At 40.1% G+C, this 21,694-nt stretch overlaps 1 protein-coding gene across 4 annotated transcripts in view; it reads right to left on the bottom strand.

Annotated features, from left to right (window-relative positions):
- Positions 1–438: 438 nt before the first annotated feature.
- RAP1B (RAP1B, member of RAS oncogene family) overlaps positions 439–21,694 on the bottom strand; it is a 43,793-nt gene continuing 22,537 nt past the window's right edge. For 2 of the 4 annotated variants that reach the window (XM_017341970.3, XM_070052590.1), the window contains exons 2-8: positions 11,285–11,368; positions 10,057–10,125; positions 8,988–9,044; positions 8,039–8,179; positions 4,730–4,873; positions 3,849–3,969; positions 439–1,770 (exon numbers count right to left, since the gene is read on the bottom strand). In XM_017341970.3, the coding sequence (XP_017197459.1) occupies positions 3,883–3,969; positions 4,730–4,873; positions 8,039–8,179; positions 8,988–9,044; positions 10,057–10,125; positions 11,285–11,341 (555 nt within the window). In that variant the 5' untranslated portion in view covers positions 11,342–11,368 and the 3' untranslated portion in view covers positions 439–1,770; positions 3,849–3,882. The remainder of the gene's footprint in view (positions 1,771–3,848; positions 3,970–4,729; positions 4,874–8,038; positions 8,180–8,987; positions 9,045–10,056; positions 10,126–11,284; positions 11,369–21,694) is intronic. The other 2 variants (XM_002711319.5, XM_070052591.1) reach the window with 1 other exon arrangement.

Genomic DNA, 21,694 nt, shown 5'->3' with positions numbered 1-21,694 from the left:
TGAAAAAGTTTGAGTTAAGAGCTTCTTTACAAATTTCACGAAACTGAATAACAGCACATAAGACAAAGACAGATCTATTCTCCAAAAAAAGAAATACTTGAGTCCATGTCGTCCAGATTTTGAGCCATTAATATTCTACCTTTATCCTACATGTATTTTAAAAAATCCATAGTATAACATCTGCCAAAGTATTTTCAATCCTTCCTCATTTATCCAAAAGAGCTACTGCACATACCCAAAGGCATTTGTTCATAAGTAATATTGCTTCATTTACAAACTTCTTTCTTAAGGAAAAGTTCAAAGCGCAGTTATTGGATTTCCAATAATGCTAGGAAAAAAAAAAAACAACCCTGATATCTTTCACTTAACTCCTATACTTAATGAGTCTGGTTTACCCAAATATTAAATTACAAGACCACATTGTGTAAAATGCACCTATTACATTTACAAAGAATGTAAACCCATATTTATTTACTAGCACTGTTAAAACATTACACAAAACACATTCAAGTGGCAAGTAATTATAATGCAAGCCCTTGCATGGCAATCCAAATTTATTGAACTACTGATGCTAAGTTATACAAAATTGCACCACTTTAATTAAGGCTTTTAGTTTACATTTGGCCACCTCAAAGTAGTTGTAACATTAGGTTGGTCAATTTAAATACTGTGGCTCCCTGTTGGATAGACACACAATCTTTACACCCAAACGTTAATGCATACAAAGCAACAAGGCATTGTTAAATAAAACAGCAATAATTACTGCAAATTAGGCCTTGTGACCAATTACACATGATTAAAATTACTTCCCACATTCACATCCACAGTACTCGTCCACCATTTAACATCTCAACCAAAACGTTACACATGTGAAACAATCACTAACAGGCAAAAGTACTAAACCTGTATATTTGGTATTGCAAATACACTTATGCATGAGCAAGCAAGGGATTCACAGTGAGAATCTACAGCTGCAGAAGCCTGAAAATGATTTACAAAAACTGTTAAATCATTAAAAAACTGTTTGAAAATATACACTTCTTGTTGTAGACCCCCACTGTACACACAACTATAAACATTGTTCCCTATGTAAACAAAAAAGGAAACATATAATAAGGAGATTTGAAAAGTCTGGACATTTCCTTCCCAACAGATATTAAAGGCAACGTCTTTAATCTAAGACATTATACTGAAAGGACTATCATATTTTAAAGACAAGATCACTGTCTCCACAGGTTTTTTAAAAATTAAAAAAACTATATAGCTGTGTTAATCAAAGCGCTTATTTTGTACAATACAATGATAATGACCTTGAATTTCTTAAAAAAAATTACAATAAGCTACAAGTATCAAAGAAGCGAAGTTATCTGGAGTAGTCTATATAGGAGCTCTTTGGACTTTCTTTTATTATGCTAAAATAGTGGTGCTTTTAGGATTTACATTATTGTACTCTCCAATACAAAGTATGGGGCGTGTTAAAGTATACAGTACACCATTTTCATACATGTACAACATTGGTGGATGAAGAATGTCTCTTAGAAGTAATACTGGATGTAGCCTCTGGTTTTACCAGCTGCATACTCTAGGGCTATTATATAAGTAAAAATCTCTCTTGTGATACTGGAAAGTGATTAGAATGTGCAAACTGATAGAGTAGCTTTCATCCGCCTTTTAAAGGGTACCACCACAGGAAAGTCCATTTAAGATGTTGGTAGGTTTTAACAAAGTTGGAATGCTGGCACTGTTGAATTGGGCAACAGTTCTTCAGACCTGTCAAAAGGAAAACAACTGAATGAAAACGGCACACTAAAGATCCAAAGAAGCCATAAGACAATAGAGTTTTATAAATGAATATAATATAGGCTCACATTTTAGTTATTACACGTTAGTAACAATGCACCAAACTTATAGCAAAAACATTTTCATTCAAAACAGATGAATTCTATCTATTCTGCTACCTGCCCTTTTGACCATCCAATGAAAATTTTAGATACAATGTACTTTTGTGCAAATTCCCATGTATTGCCTTCCAAAGATTAAAAAGAAAAAAAGCCTCATTAAAATTTTAGGTCAAGTCAACCTTACTGGAATCAGGATTAAAAGGCAGCAATATTAACAAAATGGGTGAATTTACAAATGCTTATAATTCTAGAATTACAACCCAAATACAAAATGCAATCAGAAAACCAAGGCCTTTCTTCCTTACTCTTCCAATAAAAGTTGCTAAAAAGTTCCTTCAGAAGAGTAGACAGAACTTACTTCATAATGGCTCTTTGCACTTTTACAGTTGGCAGTTAGGTACTTTCTAATTCTGTATGTAAATAGGCCTTATTGATTTTAAGATAGATGTTAGAAAAAGTTGGTATTACCCCAAAATCACATGTAATTAGGGTGTAAGGTAATACTTGAATGATGTAAAAGAAGTACCACCTGAACTCCCTGTGTTACATAAATACTTACTTTGGATGATCTGTGCATAGATTCATGGACCAAAAGTTTCCTTTTTACTTGGGGATCAGACTTACTGCAAGCTCCAGAAGGGTTGTTAATATAGGTGTGCTGCCAAAATAATTTTCGCAAAATGCCTCGAACTTTAGGTCTTCATTCTAAGTCTGAATCAGGTTTGTAATCTAATTTTCTAAATCCTAGCAGACTGAATATAGCAAACTGGAAAGGACAGATGGGAGTGTGTGAGCTCAGGCACATGTGTGTTGCTAAGAATGGGCATGTGGTCAGGAATAAGAGCATATCAGAATGAGAGTATCACCAAACAGGCATCTAAATGGAGGGTAGAGATAAAACTCTTAAAAAAAAGATACAGACTCAAAGTACTATAGCAGTATGAGGTCATTTAACATATGAGAAAGCAAAGCCACAAATGTCAAAGTTCTCAAGGACAATGGTATTGTGAAATAATAACTGAATAGGAAATCATTATTAGTGGCAAACAGCAGCAACTAATAGTTGGGTGTTTACTATGTGCTGGGGACTGACTTAACTGCTTTACAGGTTTGTCCTCTTTTAAGACGACTGTTTTCAAAACCTATATAAATGTAGTATATTTGTCTTCCTTTGCACATCTCTGAGCTGTATTTGTGGGCTCTCTGCCTGGGAACCCTTCATTTACAACAGAGGTAATTTGTATGTGTCCTTCAGATCCAAGCTTAGCAATCTCTTACTCTTGACAAATTTTTCCTGAATCCTCAGTCTGTATCTGACAGGTCTGGCACCCCAGTGATATGCTCCTACAGTACCATAATAGCACAGTGGCTAAGAATGGACTCAGGAACCAGCCTGCTCATTCAAATTCTCACTCTGCTACTCATTAAATGGCAGGGCTTGAACCAGAAACAATCTGTGCCTTAATTCCTTCATCTGTAATAATGGGTAATAATAGTTCTTGTCTCACAGGGTTGTCATGAGAATCCAATAAATCAACATATGGACAGTACTTAAGAGTGCCTGGCTTAAGGCAAATGTGTCTGGGATTTTTACTATTACTAAGTACTATGCTGGGTTTGTCCTATCATGTTATTGTTGATCTCTCTCTTCTATACCTTAATTAGCCTAAGGCAATTAAGAGTTGCAGGTGTTACCACTGTACTGCCAGTACCAACCAGTGTTCCATCACAGCATTAGTAAATATTGAACGAAGTTATTTAGAATATTCACTTATGTGGAACATCTTACTTATGATGACAAGTATATGAAATAACAGGATATCATACTAACTCATAGATATTTTTAAGAGTAACATTTGTCTTATAGAACAAGAATCTCTTTTTGCTTTCATGACAGTGTCCTTAATGCAGCTGAATGGTAAAAAGAGGAAAGGTAAGTCAACATACCTACCTGGCTCAGAGCTACAGCACATTTAGTATATTAAAGCAGCTGACATGATGACTTTTTGCGGGCCTTCCCAGGCACTGGGGTTTTTCTGTTAATTTGCCGCACTAGGTCATAAAAGATCTGCAAATAGATAATTACTTTTTTAATTTACAGGAGAAAAAAAAATACACACAAAAAAGGGAAAATGTCAAATGAAAGAATTTCCATGGTTTAAATAAACCCCCCTCCAGTGCAAATATTCTGTTAAGGAATGAGTGTAAAACCAGGTGTTTGTATAACCGCCAAGTTGTTTTTTGCTTATCTTTTGGCAGAGTTGAAACTGTTCTTCTTAAAATAAGTAGGTTGTTGAAGGAGCTGCAGAGATCATATCTTAGTTCAATTAAAACATCTATCATTACACAAAGAAAAAAATCCTTTATTCTTTAATACTTTCTGTGTGTCTTTGTTCAATCTACAACATGACTTTAAACTCCTTCCAGAATCATCCGTGCTTTTAAAGATTTTGGTCAATCTTTTAGTATCTTTTATATGCCAGAAAACTTAATCTGACTCCCCACTTCCATGTTCTGCCCATTTTTATGATAATTTTCACTATACTAGCATATAATAAGGACAATGAGTAGTACTATTGCTTACTTACATACATATATTTAACATGACTTTTGCCTGCATGATCAACATATCACCCTGATTACATTTTTTAAAAGATTTATTTATTTTACTTGAAAGTCACAGTTACACATAAAGAGAGAAGGAGAGGCAGAGAGACCCTGAGTACATATTAACTTGGGTCTATGTTATTAATACGCACACCTTTTCCCCATGTATTTTAAATCCCGTATTCCAGATAAAGGGCTATCTTAAACACATTCAATCATACCTCATTAACATTTATTTTTGATTTTGCAGAAGATTCTAAGAATGCACAGTTGTTCCATTGTCTTGCTAGATTTTGACCTTGTTCCTTTCCTACAACTCTTTCATCTTCCAAGTCACACTTATTACCAACCAGAATCATTGGAACCTAAAAACACATTTGTGAGGGTAAAAATAATTAAGCAATTATGCTATATAATTCAAATCAAAAGAATTCTAAGAATCAACTCTGTGGATTACTTTTCATATGATACCAGAGAAAACTATTAAATTAACAATGTGTAATAAAAATTACACTTATAATATGAAAGCCTTAACAATGTTAAACTGACTTAAACAATGAGTATTGACTTAACATTGTCAGATATTTTCACTGCCTTCTCTTCTCATAGACATAACCTAGTCAATACAGACATTAAGAATCTTTAGAAACTTAGCTATATATAAAAGAGGTGGAAAAAAAACCCTTACAATTATGTCACAGTGGACTTAATTATAGTAAGCAAATCATACAAGCTTTTAAAAAGGAAGTGCCAAAGGTGTTACTGTGAAGACCAATGTATGTCAACCTTTTAAAAAGTTTCTCTCAAGGGTATGAATCAACTTCAAGTTTTCTGGTTTCCTGACATGTAGTTATCAAATAAGTATTCTCAATTGCAAAACACTAGAAGAAGAAATTTGGAAGGCCCCTGAAGTAGAATTTTCAGTTTCTCACATAGCCTTTTTTTTTTCTTTCCTAAAAGACTTAATTTATTTCTTTGAAAGGCAGAGTCACAAAGGGACAGAGGGAGATCTTCCATCCTTTAGCTCATTTCCTAAATGGCTGCAAAGTCCAGGACAGGGACAGGCCCAAGACAGGAGCAAGGAATTCCATCTGGCTCTCTACTTGGGCCATTTTTTGCCTTCCCAGGTGCTTTCGCAGGGAACTGGATCAGAAAGGAGCAGCTAGGACTCAAACTGGTGCTCACATGGGATGCCGGTGTCACAAGGGCAGCCTAACCTGCTGTGTCACAATGCAGGCCCCAGCTTCTCATACGGTCTTGCATTTAAAAAATAAGAACTAAATACATTTAATTTACTAAATATAAAGACTATTTATTACCTGCATCATGTATTTAGATATACATAATTCTGGCAATTTTAAAAGAACATCATAGGGAAAAAGAGTATTTATTCTACAAAAGCACTACCTTGGGTTTTAACATTACTTTTGGAAAATATCAAGCAAGAAAAGCAAGAATATTAGCCTCAGAATAAAAACAGACACAGAGCTTTTTATTAGGCACTTAACACATACTTATTTAAAGCAACTGACAGAGTAAAACTATAGTAGTTACCAGTTAAGAAACTGATGTACTACTTGAAAAATGCTCAGAGGTTGCTATAAATATGTAGGGTTCTCCCAAAATTCACTTGTTTCAGAAGTCCAGAAAATGGTGGCATTTACCATGGTGTCTCCCAGCACTCAGAACATTTCAACTGCTGTACAGTGGTTCTTAAGCTGTAGTATCCAGACAGGCAACATCAATACCACCTGGAAACTTGTTAGAAATGCAACTTCTCTGGCCCTACTCCAGCTCCACTGTCCAAAGCTCCAGGGGTTGAGCCCAATACCAGGTGATTCTAATGCAAGATCATGTTTGAGAACCACTGCTGTATACAGTATAGGATGACAAGGAATTGAAATAATCTTTCTGAAGCTTTCTTAGGATTAAATTTGATTACGGTATACACTGCAGAGGTCCCTTAATCTAATGTCAGAATCTAATATATTTGTTGCCTTGTTTTTTTTTTAAAGATTTATTTATTTATTTGAAAGGCAGTTATGGAGAGGCAGAGAGAGAGAGCACTGAGCAAGTGCGGCACGCATGCACGCTCGGTCTTCCACCTGCTGGTTCACTCCCCAGATGGCCACAATGGCTGGAGAGCTGTACTGATCCGAAGGCAGGAGCCAGGAGCTTCTTCTGGGTCTCCCACATGGGTGCAGGGGTCCAAGGCCTTGGGCCATCTTCCACTCAGGCGATAGCAGAGAGCTGGCTGGATTGGAAGTGGAGCAGCCGGAACTTGAGCTGGCACCCATTTGAAATGCCTGCACCGCAGGCAGCACCTTTACCCACTATGCCACACCGCTGGCCTTGCCTTTCTTTTTAAATTATGTTCCTTCTGTCAGTTGCTTGAGAATGTTCATATCTAAGTCTGATTCTTGTTAAAAAGGCCCTAAAATCTGCCAGAAACACAGCCAGATGATTTGCTCTATTAGTAACACTTGCCTCCTACATCCTTCCTTCCTCCCTACTGAATGATTTAAAAACAGGAAGGGGATAACTTTTTTTTTTAAGATTTATTTTATTTATTTGAAAGAGCTAGAGAGGTAGACAGAGAGAGGTCTTCCATTCGCTGGTTCACTCCCCAGATGGCTGCAATGGCTGGAGCTGCGCCGATCCAAAGCCAGGAGCCAAGAGCTTCCTCTGGGTATCCTATGTGCGAACAGGGGCCCAAGGACTTGGGCCATAGCAGAGCTAGATCGGAAGAGGAGCAGCTGGGACTAGAACTGGCACCCATATAGGATGCCGACGCTTCAGGTCAGGGTTTTAACCTGCTCCGCCACAGTGCCGGCCCCAGGGGATAACTTTGAATTTTCACAAGGTAAAGGAAAGGAGGGAATTTTTCTCACACAATATATATTTGAAAACGTGAGGAGTGGTGAAATGGTGCAGCAGTTATATCACTGCTTGGGACACCTGTGTCCTATATTGCAGTGCGGTTTGACTTCTGGCTACTCTGCTTCTGATCCAGCTTCTTCCAATGTATCCTGGGAGACAGAAGATGGCTCAAGGGGAGTGTTGTGGTATAGCAGGTAAAGCTGCTGCTGGTGATGCTGTCACCCATGGTTTGAGTCCTGGCTGCTCTACTTCTGATCAACTCTGTGCTAATGGCCTGGGAAAAGCAGCAGGAAGATGATCCAAATGTTTGGATCCCTGACATCTATGTGGGAGACCTGGATGAAGCTTCTAGCTTCTTGCTTTGGCCTGGTTCAACCCTGACTATTGTGGCCATAAGGAGAGTGAACCAGTGGATGAAGTCTCCCCCACTCTCCCAGACTCTGACTTTCAAATTAAATAAATAAAAAAAATAATAAAGATGGCTCAAGTGCTTGGGCCCCTGCCATCTACATGGTAGACCCGAATTAAGTTCTGGGCTCCTGGTTTCAGCTTGGCTCAGCCCTAGGGGCGCTTGAGGAGTGAACCAGAGGACGCAAGAGATCTCTCCTTTCCCTTTCAGGTAGATAAAAATAAACAGGAAGTCAGCTTACATCATCAGTGTCTTTAACTCGAAGAATCTGTTCTCTCAGATCTTGTAAATCATTAAATGTGGACTGTGCTGTGATGGAATAAACTAATGCAAATCCTTGTCCATTTTTCATGTACAAATCCCTCATTGCTGTAAATTGTTCCTGTGATATAAAGAAATGAATATTAGAAAACAATGTTTTGACAGTTTGACAATTTTCAAAGTCTAAAATTATACCTTAATGAAGAATGTTGTAGTATTACGTAACATTCCTTAAGATTACAGTCCATGGTCAGACACCATTTGGAACTGATAACAGTCTGTCCCCAAGAGCTACTTTAGCTCTTTAATATATCCAAAAGAGCAGAGTGCCCCAAATGTATCCCCCATTTATAGCTAACTCACAGTGCTCTTTTCTGGGGTCCATCTATCAGTATGCTACCTGTATCTGGTCCCTTCCCCACACTCCTCCTTCCCTACACTATTAGCACTGGAGGGTAAGAATATAGTGCCTGGGACAAATCAGGTACTGAAACACTACCTGAATGAATACCATACACCAGGAATAAATCTTTCCCTTGCCTTCTGATACCTACAAATGTAGTTTGTCTATAAATACACTGGAGGGGTTTAAGGTACCAATTCAAAAATTTTATACGGCCTATGTTGACTGAATGTATGTCCCACTGTTTTCCACATTATTTGAAACATGGTAATATATCAAGTTGTTTCAAAAGCACTAGTGGAATTATGAAAATTTTCATTCTAACCAATTTTCTGATTAACTCTTCAATAACTGACCCAATTAATTACAACCTGCAATGTAAAAAAAAGAATTCAAGAGAATAAGAGCTTAAGCTTAATGTGAGTAGAACATTTAAATTCGTTCAACTAATATTTATGTATAAAGTACTAGCATTTAAAAAGTCAGTATTATACAAACGGTGCATTTACTATTTCATTTTACATACCGTTCCCGCAGTATCCAAGATTTCAAGCATACATTGCTGTGCATCTACTTCAACTTGCTAGAGAAAAATTTAAAAATACACCATCATCATTTTTTATGCGTGCAAGACTATGTCAATATACACAAAAGCTAAAATAGTAAAAACAGAGACACAGACTATGGTAACTTTACAAGCTAATTTAACCAAGCAATAGTTTAACAAAACAGGAGAAAAAAGTTAAGTAATCAAGACTCAGAGACCTCCAAATTGCACTTGGTATAAAAATCATGTGTTCTCCAATCAATACAAGGATACCTATGATATCTATTCTGTCTCAACATGAATCATTCAGCAGTTAATTCGGGAGAAATTATTTTAAAGTAGCTTAAACAAATATAAAAGAAGCAACAGTTCCAACAATATCTGAAATAGAAACTCTATCTATCTTAATTGCCTTGTAAATCTTTAAGATATACCTTCATTTTTCTAGATCACTATATCCCCCTTACCACACTGGAACAAGATCTGGTAGCCTAGGAGGCAGTATCACGGTTAATAAATAGGAAGGAGGAATGGAAAAGTGTTTGCAAAACAGCAAGGCCTAGGATGGCTGCTACATAAATGTGGAGAGACAACTTCTTCTGCTACTAAGTCACAAATGCACATACACTGTCTTATTGTCACATGTTAAATTAGTGTACATTCTTTTTTGTGTTGTAAGCAGAGGCACTTAAGACTTTGTATGTTTATCTACAGGATAAAAAGGAGTTTGAGTGTAATCATTCTAGAGGGATGGAGGGGAAAATGGGGCTACCATTTGAAATGGATGGCTTGGCTATAAAGTTAGTGCATCAAATTGCAATTTTGGGTTCAGGATAAACTTAAAGTTCTGTAAGAGTGCGTGTAGGAGTGTCTGGTTCTCCTAAACTGGTAAACATTCAACACTAGGAAATAATAAAGTGTAAATTTTTACCACTAACTTTACAAATTAACTGTCTCTTTATCCTGTTTTAGTATATAATATTCAATAATTATAACAAGTAGTAATGTTTAATTTCAAAAGCAAATGGGCTTCTAAAGTAATATATACCTTTCTGTAAGAATCTTCTATCGTAGGATCATATTTTTCAACAAAAATTCCTTGAACAAACTGTACAGTCTGAAAAAAAATTAACATACTATTATAACTCAAAGAAAAGAACAAATTCAAATATTTAAATTTCAAACTATAGTAGGCTCTGCATCCAGATTCAAACAATCACAGATCACAAATAACTGGGGAAAAATAACTGCATTTATACTGAGCATATAAAGGCTATTTTTAAAAATCACTTATTCCTAAATAATATAGTATAACAACTATTTACATGGTATTACACTGTATTAGGTATTATAAGTATTCTAGAGATGATTTAAAGTATACAGGAGGAAGTGGATAGGTGCAAACACCATAGCCTTTCACTTAAGGGACTTCAGTTTCTGAGGATTCTAGTATTCTCAGAGGATCCTGAATAAAGCTCCCAGGGATACCAACAGATGAATGTACTGATTTTACAGTAATACCACTGATGAAAAAAGAAGCATAACCAATACAGCATGTGAATGTGTGCATTTGGTTAAAAAATTACCCTGGAAAAAGCCTGTCTTTAATAAAGACTTACATTTGAATTGTAACTAGAAATTGGCTAGTTATTGCTCACATTGTATACATTTCTCAGATTGATCCAAAAAAATCAAGTGCTATGCTAGGTGGTTATTCTAAATGTGTTATCTCACAAGGGAGAAAGAGAAGGTCAGTCTCCCTTCTTGTGGAGCTTTGTTAAACCCTAAACTATTCATCAAGTTATGTTCCCTTCATCAACCTTTACAAATTTTATCTTTATTCTTGATATATCATTACTTGATGCAGAAAACATGGCTGTTAACTAGACAGTCAAAAGCACTATTTGAAACATTTTGTATCTTCTTAAAAAAATATAGTATAATCCTATTCACGAGGAAAAAGAACAAAAATTCATTACTACTTGACTCTGAAATGCACACATTTAAATGCACAGACATTTATATGCTCTCTTCTTCTCTGCTTAGCTCAAACTATATTCTAGTAGACTTCATGCTAGTCTGAACCAGTATTCCAGGGAAAAAATGATCGACCTAGATATAACTGAAAGTTGACTAAAATTACAAGAAAAAAACACTACAATGTTTCTAATGTCATTATGGGATTTCAACTTAACAATAAAGACAAATAATCAAAACCTAAAACTTAAAAAGAATATGCTGGAATAAAAAGTTCAGGTACAGTGAGCTTGACTTACCAGAGCAGACTTTCCAACACCTCCTGAACCAAGAACGACTAGTTTATATTCACGCATGATGCAACCTTTCTAAAATTTAGTACCCTGATAAAGAAAAAAAAAACAGTATTTAAGTAAAGTCTTTGTATTCATGTACTTCTTATAAGGCATTCAAGCAAGTATAATTATTTAAAATGATTACCATGAAAATGAAGCACTCTAAAAACAGACTTAAAAGACTTGTACAGAGGTAGAAGCAAACTACACACTGACAGATACTAACTTTCAGCCACATCCCAACTTCAATTAGAATAAAGTATTAGGGACTGGTGCTGTGGCATAGCAGGTAAAGCCGCTGCAGCATCCCACATGGGTGCTGGTTCAAATCTTGGCTGCTCCGCTTCTGATCCAGCTCCCTGATAATGTGCCTGGGAAGGCAGTGGAGAATGGCCTGGGTGCTTGGGCCCTTGCACCTCTGTGGAGACCTGGATGAAGCTCCTGGCTTCAGCCCTGGCTCTTGCGGCCTTTTGGAGAGTGAACCAGCAGAAGAGTTCTCTCTGTGTCTCTGCCTCTCCCTCCTGTAACTCTATATTTCAAAAAATAAATAAATATTTTTTAAAAGAATAAAGTTTTAAGGAAAAATGGGAGCACTGAAAAACAGCAAAAAGGCTATTCTACTGGTTATATGACTATGACGGGTTATGTCTACCTCTCCTTTCTCAGAAGCCATCTACTCCAAAGACCAGGAAAATAATTACAAGCATGCGATAAACCACCTGTAACTGAGCCACAAGCAAAAGCAGAGTGTCTGAGTGCAGAGATATATGATCAAAATTTGTCTAATGAACAAAACAGACAAAAATCCCTGCCCTCATTGAACTAATGTTCTAGAAAGATGAATGGGATCCGGCAGAGTCTGCAAACAAATCTAGCCTTGTCATCAGGCATTTGTTATATAAAGTTTTATTTAAACACAGCCACATTCACTCCTTTGTGAATTGTCCCTGGTTTCTTTCATGTTGTAAAAGCAGTGTAAAGTAGTTGATAAAGACCAGTTATCCAGTCCTGAAGTGGAGGAAGATATAGATAAGGAGACAGTAAATGGGTCTAATCAGGTGCAAAACTAGAGGATGAGTTCCCACAGTGAAAAATTCTGAGTGTTCAGTATGGTACAATAAAAACCAAGAGAAAATAAAACCAAACCAAACAACTTCCTATTATCATTAGGAAATTTACATGTAAGGACAGAGAGAAGATTCTAAGTTTTCATGGCAGGGGATTAAATGAGAATAAAAAGTTCCCACATCAGGGCTGGCGCTAGGGCATAGCAGGTAAAGGTGCTGCCTGTAGTGCCAGCAACCCATACGGGCACCGGTTCGAGTCCTGGCTGCTCCACTTCTGATCCAGCTCTTTGCTATGGCCTGGAAAAGCAGAAGATATCCCAAGCCCTTGGGCCCTGCACCTGCATTGGAAACCCGGAGGACACTCCTGGCTCCTGGTTTTGGATCGGCACAGCTCCTGCTGCGGCCATCTGGGGAGCGAGGATAGAAGACTTCTCTCTGCTTCTGCCTCTCTCTAACTCTGCCTTTCAGAGAAATAAATAAATCTTTAAAAAAGTTCCCACATTCCCAGAAACTAAATGGTCAGTAGTTATGGGACAAAAGTAGTTAACAGAACAGGGTTTTTTGTTTTGTTTTGAAGATTTATTTACTTTACTCGAAAGAGTTACAGAGAGGCAGAGAGAGAGGTCTTCCATCCATTAGTTCACTCCCCAAATGGCTGCCAACAGCTGGAGCTGGGCTGATCCAAAGCCAGGAGCCTGGAGTCTCTTCCAGGTCTCCCACAAGGGTGCTGGGGCCCAAGGGCTTGGGCCAACCTCTACCGCCTTCCCAAGACATTAGCAGAGAGCTGGGTCTGAAGAGCAGCAGCCAGGACTTGAACCAGTGCCCACATGGGATGCCAGCAGTGCAGGTGGTGGCTTTACCCAGTAGGCCACAGCACCCCCAGAACAAGTTTTATAAAATCTTAATCATGGTAACAAGTACCAGAAGCCTCAAATTTAATCAACCATTAACAATCTGAGCTTGCTTAAAATTAACCAACTACTGATGGCCTCTTACTTCTGAAAGTGAGCCAATCAAGAATATACTCATTTCAGTAGAGCCGGCGCCGTGGCTCAATAGGCTAATCCTCCACCTTGCGGCGCCGGCACACCGGGTTCTAGTCCCGGTTGGGGCGCCGGATTCTGTCCTGGTTGCCCCTCTTCCAGGCCAGCTCTCTGCTATGGCCAGGGAGTGCAGTGGAGGATGGCCCAGGTGCTTGGGCCCTGCACCCCATGGGAGACCAGGAAAAGCACCTGGATCCTGGCTCCTGCCATCGGATCAGCACGGTGCGCCGGCTGCAGCGGCGGCCATTGGAGGGTGAACCAACGGCAAAAGGAAGACCTTTCTCTCTGTCTCTCTCTCAACTGTCCACTCTACCTGTCAAAAAAAAAAAAAAAAAAAAAAAAAAAAGAATATACTCATTTCAGTAAACACACTTCTGAATGCCAAAAATCAAAAATGTCTCACTTGACTGACAGTGCTTCTACAGCTGACATAATTCACTAGTGCTTTCGGGAATTTGTTAGTCTCTGAAACAGTTTCCAAAAACCCTACAAGACAGCAAGCAGTCTGCTCTGCTCAGGGGAGGCAATACCTGACCCAGATAGCTTTTCTCTTAAATAATCACTAACTTCAGCTTAGTGTTGTTTCAGATATTGAATGTCATTTCTTATCCCTGCAGCTGATGTTAAGACTCTCATTGGCATCATTCCCAACAGTTGTACTGAATGGCTCCTTGTGTCCAATTTGTCAGTCTCACCATCGACAGAGGCTCCAATTTGGCTCCTCAAGTTCACACCACTGAATTAACTGTTTATCATTAGATCTGTAACCAAATAGGTCTTTTTTATTTTAAGATTTATTTATTTATTTGAAAGTCAGAGTTACACAGAGAAGGAGAGGCAGAGAGATCTTCCATCCACTGGTTCACTCCCCAATTGGCCACAATGGCCAGAGCTGCACCAATCTGAAGTTAGGAGCTTCTTCCAGGTCTCCCATGAGGGTGCAGGGGCCCAAGGACTTGGGCCATCTTCTTCTGCTTTCCTAAGCCATAGCAGAGAGCTGGATCAGAAGTGAAGCAGGAGGGACTTGAACCAGTGCCCATATGGGATGCCAACACTGCAGGTGGTGGCTTTACCCACTACGCTACAGTGCCAGCCCCCCCAAATATATCTTTGTATTCCAATTCAAGCTGGTCCCAAGTATGCCAGGTTGAAGAGGAGTAAAACTAGTAGCCAATTAAGGAGGCAGAAGATGATGGCGGAAAATGTAGTTGGGTCCCTGCTACCCACACTAGAGACCTGGATTGAGTTTCTAGGCTCCTGGCTTCAGCCTAGCCCAGCCCCAGCTGTTGTTATTTGGGGAGTGAACCTGCAGATGGGAATTCTCTTCTGTCTCTTATACAAATAATATATAGAAAAAATGACAGTTATTTGAGTTTTGAGATATGGCAATATCCACTTAACACACAACATACACTCATTAAAATTTAAAACACTTTTACCAGGCAGAGTTAGACAGTGAGAGAGAGAGACAGAAAGGTCTTCCTTTTTCCGTTGGTTCACCCCCCAAGTGGCCACTATGGCCGGCGTGCTGCACCGATCCGAAGCCAGGAGCCAGGTGCTTCTCCTGGTCTCCCATGCAGGTGCAGGGCCCAAGGACTTGGGCCATCCTCCATTGCCCTCCCGGGCCATAGCAGAGAGCTGGCCTGGAAGAGGGGCAACCGGGACAGAATCCGGCGCCCTGAGGAGGAGGATTAGCCTACTGAGCCACAGCTCAGTAGCCGGCCCCCACATATCTCTTAATAACCATTTATCCCAAGACCCCTTTTCTTGACTGTAGTAATCTTTTTTAATTAAAGATTTTATCAGAGCCGGCGCTGTGGTATAGGTTAAGCCTCTGCCTGCAGTGCAGGCATCCCATATCAGTGCTGGTTCAAATCCTGGTTGCTCCACTTCCTATTCAGCTCCCTGCTAATGCACCTGGGAAAGTAATAGAGGCTGGTTCAAGTACTTGGGCCCTGCACCCATGTTGGAGACCTGGAAGAAGATCCTGGCTCCTGGCCATTGCAGCCATTTGGGGAGTGAACCAGCAGACGGAAGATCTCCCTCTCTCTCTCCTTCTATTACTGCCTTAATAAATAAATAAATGTTTAAAAAATTATAAAGATTGCGGGCCGGCGCCGCGGCTTACTAGGCTAATCCTTCGCCTAGTGGCGCCGGCACACCGGGTTCTAGTCCCGGTTGGGGCGCCGGATTCTGTCCCGGTTGCCCCTCTTCCAGGCCAGCTCTCTGCTGTGGCCAGGGAGTGCAGTGGAGGATGGCCCAGGTGCTTGGGCCCTGCACCCACATGGGAGACCAGGAGAAGCACCTGGCTCCTGGCTCCTGCCATCGGATCAGCTTGGTGCGCCGGCCACAGCGCGCTGGCCGCGGCGGCCATTGGAGGGTGAACCAACGGCAAAGGAAGACCTTTCTCTCTGTCTCTCTCTCTCACTGTCCACTCTGCCTGTCAAAAAAAAAAAAAAAAAAAAAAAAAAAAAAAAAAAAAAAAAGATTGCATTTATTTGAAAGGCAGAGTGACAGAGGAAAGGAGGGAGAGACAGAGATGATATCCATCCATTGCCCACAACAGCCAGGGCTAGGCCAGGCTGAAGCCAGGAGTCAGGAACTCCATTAAGATCACCCATATAGGCTGCAGGAAACCAAGCACTTGGGCCATCTTCTGTTGGCTTCCAGGTTCATTAGCAGGAAGCTGAATGCAAAGTGTAGACAGGACTTGAAGCGGGCACTGAAATGGATGTGGGTGCCCCCAAGCGACGGCTTAACCAATCACCCCACAACACCTACCCAGGTAATCACTCTTATTTATCATAGGTTTATGTGGTCAAAGCCACACTTTCCTCTTAAAACAATTCTTGTGTCTTTTAGAAACAGCCAATATAAACTTAACTTTTACAGTTAGATTGGTAAATGATGAAAACTGTTGACCTAAACAATTGGACTAGGTTCAACCTGTGAAATGTCATGATTAATGCTTTATGAGGAATTATACTGACAAAAAAATGGGACAAAATATCATTAAATACTTTTTCACCTGGCATTCCAGGGCCTCAAAATAAAACAACTAAGATATTCCTTTGTTTGTTCTTCCCTATCAAACTTTGGGAATCCAACTCTTTGTGAATCACTTTATCTCCTGTTCTTTTTGCTCTTTTTCTTTAACCTGTGAAATGAACTACTGTCCTTGAAGGTTTCTTAGGAAAGGAACAATTATATCACATAACAGCCTCCTTGAATTATCATAGAAGGCATAGAAATGGAATCTAAATTCTGGTCTAGAATTTAGTTGAAGTTATACTTAACAATTTTCTAAAGTTCAGGAAGACTGACAAATCTGATGCAGAATTCAGGGATCTGTTAGATGGTTACCAACTTAATTGCTACCCCTCAACATATTTAAATGACCCAGCATATTTAAAAGACTTGACCAGGTCAGGCATTTGGGATAGCAGTAAAGATGCCACTTTGACATCCACACCCAATATGAGGGTGCCTGGGCTGTAGTGCTGGCTTTGTATCTGATTCCACCTTTCTGCTACTATATACCTTGGAGGCAACAGGAAATGGCTCAAGTAATTATACAGGAGGCCTGGGTTGAATTCCTGACTCATGGCTTCTGCCTAGCCTAAATCTCACTGTTGCTGGCATTTGGGAAGTGAAATGGTGGATAGGAGGTCTTGTTGTCTCTGTGTCTCTTTTTACCCTTCTGATTAAATAAATGAATAAAGGAATTACAGAGACCAGCATTGTGGTGGAGCAGGTTAAGCTGCTACCTGTGATAGAGGTAATCTATATAAGCCCCAGTTAGAATCCTGGCTGTTCCACTTCTGATCCAGCTCCTTGCAAACATGCCTGGGAAGGCAGCATAGGATGGCTCAAGTGCTTGAATTTGAATTAATATGGATTAATTTGCAAATACAGCTACCTGCACTAAGCTTCATATTAACTAATGAAGAACACCTACACCTTCATCTTCCTTGGTTAAACAAGATAGAATGTGGCATATATCCAAAACGAATTTCGGAGTGGTCTCTATAGTGCTACTAAAGACACTTGTTCATCTTCATAAGCAAAAAAGTGCAACTTCTACATACATTAAGTAGGCATTTAAATAATTCCAAATATGACATGATTCACACTTTCTAAAAATCTATGCTTACAGTTGAAGAAAATTAAATTTCTTTGAAAAACTATCAAAACACTGAAAATCCCACTAAAAATACAAAGCATTTTCTACACTAACTTTCCAAATGCATAAATATTTGTTACTTATCTTTAAACAAAGTTCATTTTGGGTAATTTTTAGAACTATTAAAGATTTCTGGGGCTGGCGCAGTGCACAGTGGGTAAAGCCACGTCTGCAGTGCTGGAATCCCATATGGACACCGGTTCGAGTCCCGGCTGCCCTACTTCCGATCCAGCTCTCTGCTACGGCCTGGGAAAGCAGCAGAAGATGGCCCGAGTCATTGGGCCCCTGCATCCTCATGGGAGACTCGGAAAAACCCCTGGCTCCTTGCTTCGGAATGGCGCAGCTCCAGCTCTTGCGGCCAACTGGGGAGTGAACCAGTGGATGGAAGACCCCTCTATGCCTCTCCTTCTCTTTCTCTGTAACTCTTTCAAATAAATGAAGGTTAAACACACACACACACAACCTGGGTGCTATATTCATTTGTTTAAAAGTTGCTTACTTAGTACTTTTACAACTTTCTCTATTTACTTCGCATATCATGGCTTTTCTTGCATTGGTTCTTTTAAACAATTTAAAAGATTACTTAATTCCAATCTCGGAATAAACCATTGCAAAGGCATGAAAAGAAAGAAAATAAAACTTCCTAGGGCTCCTTTCAAACTCAGCTTTCACTGGCTGCTTCATAACTGCTTGAAATCAAAGTGGAGGAAAACAAAATCATATTCTATTTTAAGTTCACTAAACTTACTTATTATTTTTTTAAAAAGATTTATTTATTTAAAGTCAGAATTAGAGACAGACAGAGAGATCTTCAACCCACTGGTTCACTCTCCAAATGGCCACAACAGCCAGTACTGGGCCAGGCCAAAGTCAGAAGCCAGGAGCTTCACCTAGACCTCCATGTGGGTGCAGGGACCTAAGCACCTGGTCCATTTTCCACTGCTTTAACAGGTGTCCAAGCAGGGAGCTGGATTGGAGGTAGAGCAGCTGGCACTTGAACCAGTGCCCATATGGGATGCCAGTACTGCAGGTAGTGGTTTAACCTGCTATGTCATTGTGCTGGACCCTTTAAGGGGGTATTTTAATCAGTTCTTGGTTAACTATTTGGTATAGACATTTCTAGAGGATACACTCCATTCCAAGAACTGCACTAGAAATGGAAGATTAGAAAATAAAATCTAAGAAGTGAGACCTTCCACCAAAGCTATTTAAATAGAGCATTCAATATTTCAACATCAATAAATATATATTGAGAAACTATATATGTTAGGGGCTGTTCTAGGCAATGAGAATAGAGCAATGAACAAAAAATCCTGTCCTCAGAATTTATAATCTAGAAGGAGAAAACAGTCAAATGAAATATGCAAAGATGTGATAAACAGTGTAGAGAAAAAAATACAGCGAGATGATTATGAAAATATGTGGATTACTTTATATAAGGTGTTTTTTTTTTTTTAAAGATTTATTTATTTGAAAGGCAGAATTACACAGAAAGGTTACGGGGGGGGGGGGGGTGTGTCTTACATCTGCTGCTCACTCCCCAAATAGCCTCAATGGCTAGAGGAGGGACAATCTGAAGCTGGGAGCCTAGAGCTTCTTCCAGGCCACAGCAGAGAGAGCTGGATCAGAAGTGGAGCAGCTGGGACTTGAACTGGTGCCCATATGAGATGCCAGCACTGCAGGAGGCGGCTTTACCCACTATGCCACAGCACTGGCCCCTGTGAGGTGGTTTTAATAAAAGACTTCTAGGGGCTGGTACTATGGCCTACTGGGTAAAGCTGCTGCCTGTAGTGTTGGCACTCCATATGGTCACCATTGAGTTCCAGCTGCTGCACTTCAGATCCAGTACTCTGCCATGGCCTGGGAAAGTGGTAGAAGATGGCCCAAGTGCTTGGGCCCCTACACCCGTGTGGGAGACTGGGAAGAAGCTCCTGCCTCCTGCTTTTGATTGGCGCAGCTCCGGCCATTGTGGCCAAATGGGGACTGAACCAGCGGATGGAAGACCTCTCTCTCTCTCTCTGCCTTTCCTTCTCTGTATAACTCTTTCAAATAAATAAATAAATATTTTTTAAAAATGAAAGATTTCTATGTGGAAGTACTATATGAGTATAGGCTGAATATCCAGAGTTCTGTTACTGCACTTTTTTTTTTTTTTTTTTTTAAAGATCTATCTGAAAGGCAGAGCTACAGAGAGAAGGATAAAGAGATCTTCCATCTGCTGGTTCACTACCCAAATAGCTGCAATGGCTGGGACTGGGCCAGGACCTTCTCCCGAGTCTTCCACGTGGGCACAGGGGCCCAAGCACTTTGGCCATCTTCTGCCGCTTCCCCGGGCACATTAGCAGGGAGCTGGATTGGAAGCGGAGCAGCAGGGTCTGGAACGGGTGCAATGCAGGAACCCCAGGCAGAGGCTTAACCTGCTGTGCTCCAACACCGGCCCCTCAATACACTATTAAATTAAATCCTGTTTTTGACAAAAGGCTTTACCAGTGGGCTTTGTAATCATCTTTGGTAACAATTTATTCATGGTTGATGTTAAATTTGGATTTGGAAGTTGGAAATTCACCCAGAATCCACTGGAATAATGGCTTTGGAGGCCCTTCTTCTTCTTTTTTTCCTTTTTCTTTTTTTTATTTGACAGGTAGTTATAGACAGTGAGAGAGAGAGACAGAGAGAAAGGTCTTCCTTCCGTTGGTTCACTCCCCTAATGGCTGCCACTGCTGGTGCGCTGCGCTGATCCGAAGCCAGGAGCCAGGTGCTTCCTCCTGGTCTCCCATACAGGTGCAGGGCCCAAGCACTTGGGCCATCCTTCACTGCACTCCCAGGCCAACAGCCAGTGCCCCAACTGGGACTAGAATCTGGGGTGCCGGCGCTGCAGGCAGAGGATTAGCCAAGTGAGCCACAGCACCGTGGAGGCCCCTTCTTTTGATAGGAGCAAAAATGAAATTTCTGGAGAAATCTAAATGCAGGTTATTTGGTTTTATGAGGTCCTATTTTCCAATATGTATAAAAAGCCCTTCAGTGATTTCCTTTGTTGACTTTTTAAAAATTTATTTATTTATTTGAAAGTCAAGAGTTACACAGAGAAAGAAGGAGAGACAGAGAGAGGTCTATCTGCTGGTTCACCCCCCAATTGGCTACAATGGCCAGAGCTATGTCAATCCAAAGCCAGGAGCCAGGATCTTCAACTGGATCTCCCATTCTCCTGCTTTCCCAGGTCACAGCAGAGCTGGATTGGAAGTGGAGCAGTTGGACTTGAACTGGCACCCATATGGGATGCTGGCACTGCAGGCGGCAGCTTTACCTGCTACACCACAGCACCAGCCCCTCCTTTATTGACTCGTTTAGGAGGACATTCCCTTCTTTTCCCCTATGGTCCAACATTAAACTCATAGACTAAGGGTGTTCCTAACTAGCATACACTAAGGATGCAGTTCTTGGGAGGGCAGTATCAAGGAAATGCCTGGGAAGTAGTCACACACTTGTCCCACAGTGTCCCTCCCTTGGCAGGCTGAACACCAACACTTTAGGCCTTTGATTATGTACCATCTGGTATTATTTTATGAGACAACAAGCTATAGAAAGCATAACATTATCTTGGGATTTAAGAGGCTTGGCTCTATTTTAAAAGTCATACGTTGTGAGGTAAACTACTTAATTCTCTTTCCAGGTTCCTGGCCTGTAAAAGGAGGGAATGAGGAAGGGAGAAATACTGAACAATCAAATGACTTACATGCTAGGTAAGCATGCAAACGTCTGAAGCATCGAGTGTTTAGGGAATGGTGTGGACTGTGGCCAAATGGAGAGCAGATGCTTATACAGGTAAAGCTCTTTCAATTCTAAAAATTATGACTATTGTGCTAATCAACAGACATGTTGATTTAGACTCTGGGGCAGCACTTTGTAATGTTTCTAGATTAGCAGATCTCTGAAGTCCTTTTCAATTCTAAAATGTATTATAAAACTGTAATGTGGGGTTGGCGTCATGGTGTAGCAGGTTAAGCAGCAGCCTGTGATGTGGACAAATAAGAACGTACATTGTTGTTAAAAGTTTTAAATGTCATTACCATCATTAACCAGA

Source organism: Oryctolagus cuniculus, chromosome 11, assembly GCF_964237555.1.
Source record: "Oryctolagus cuniculus chromosome 11, mOryCun1.1, whole genome shotgun sequence".
Lineage (NCBI taxonomy): Eukaryota > Metazoa > Chordata > Mammalia > Lagomorpha > Leporidae > Oryctolagus > Oryctolagus cuniculus.
This window is presented reverse-complemented; position numbering and strand designations above follow the sequence as displayed.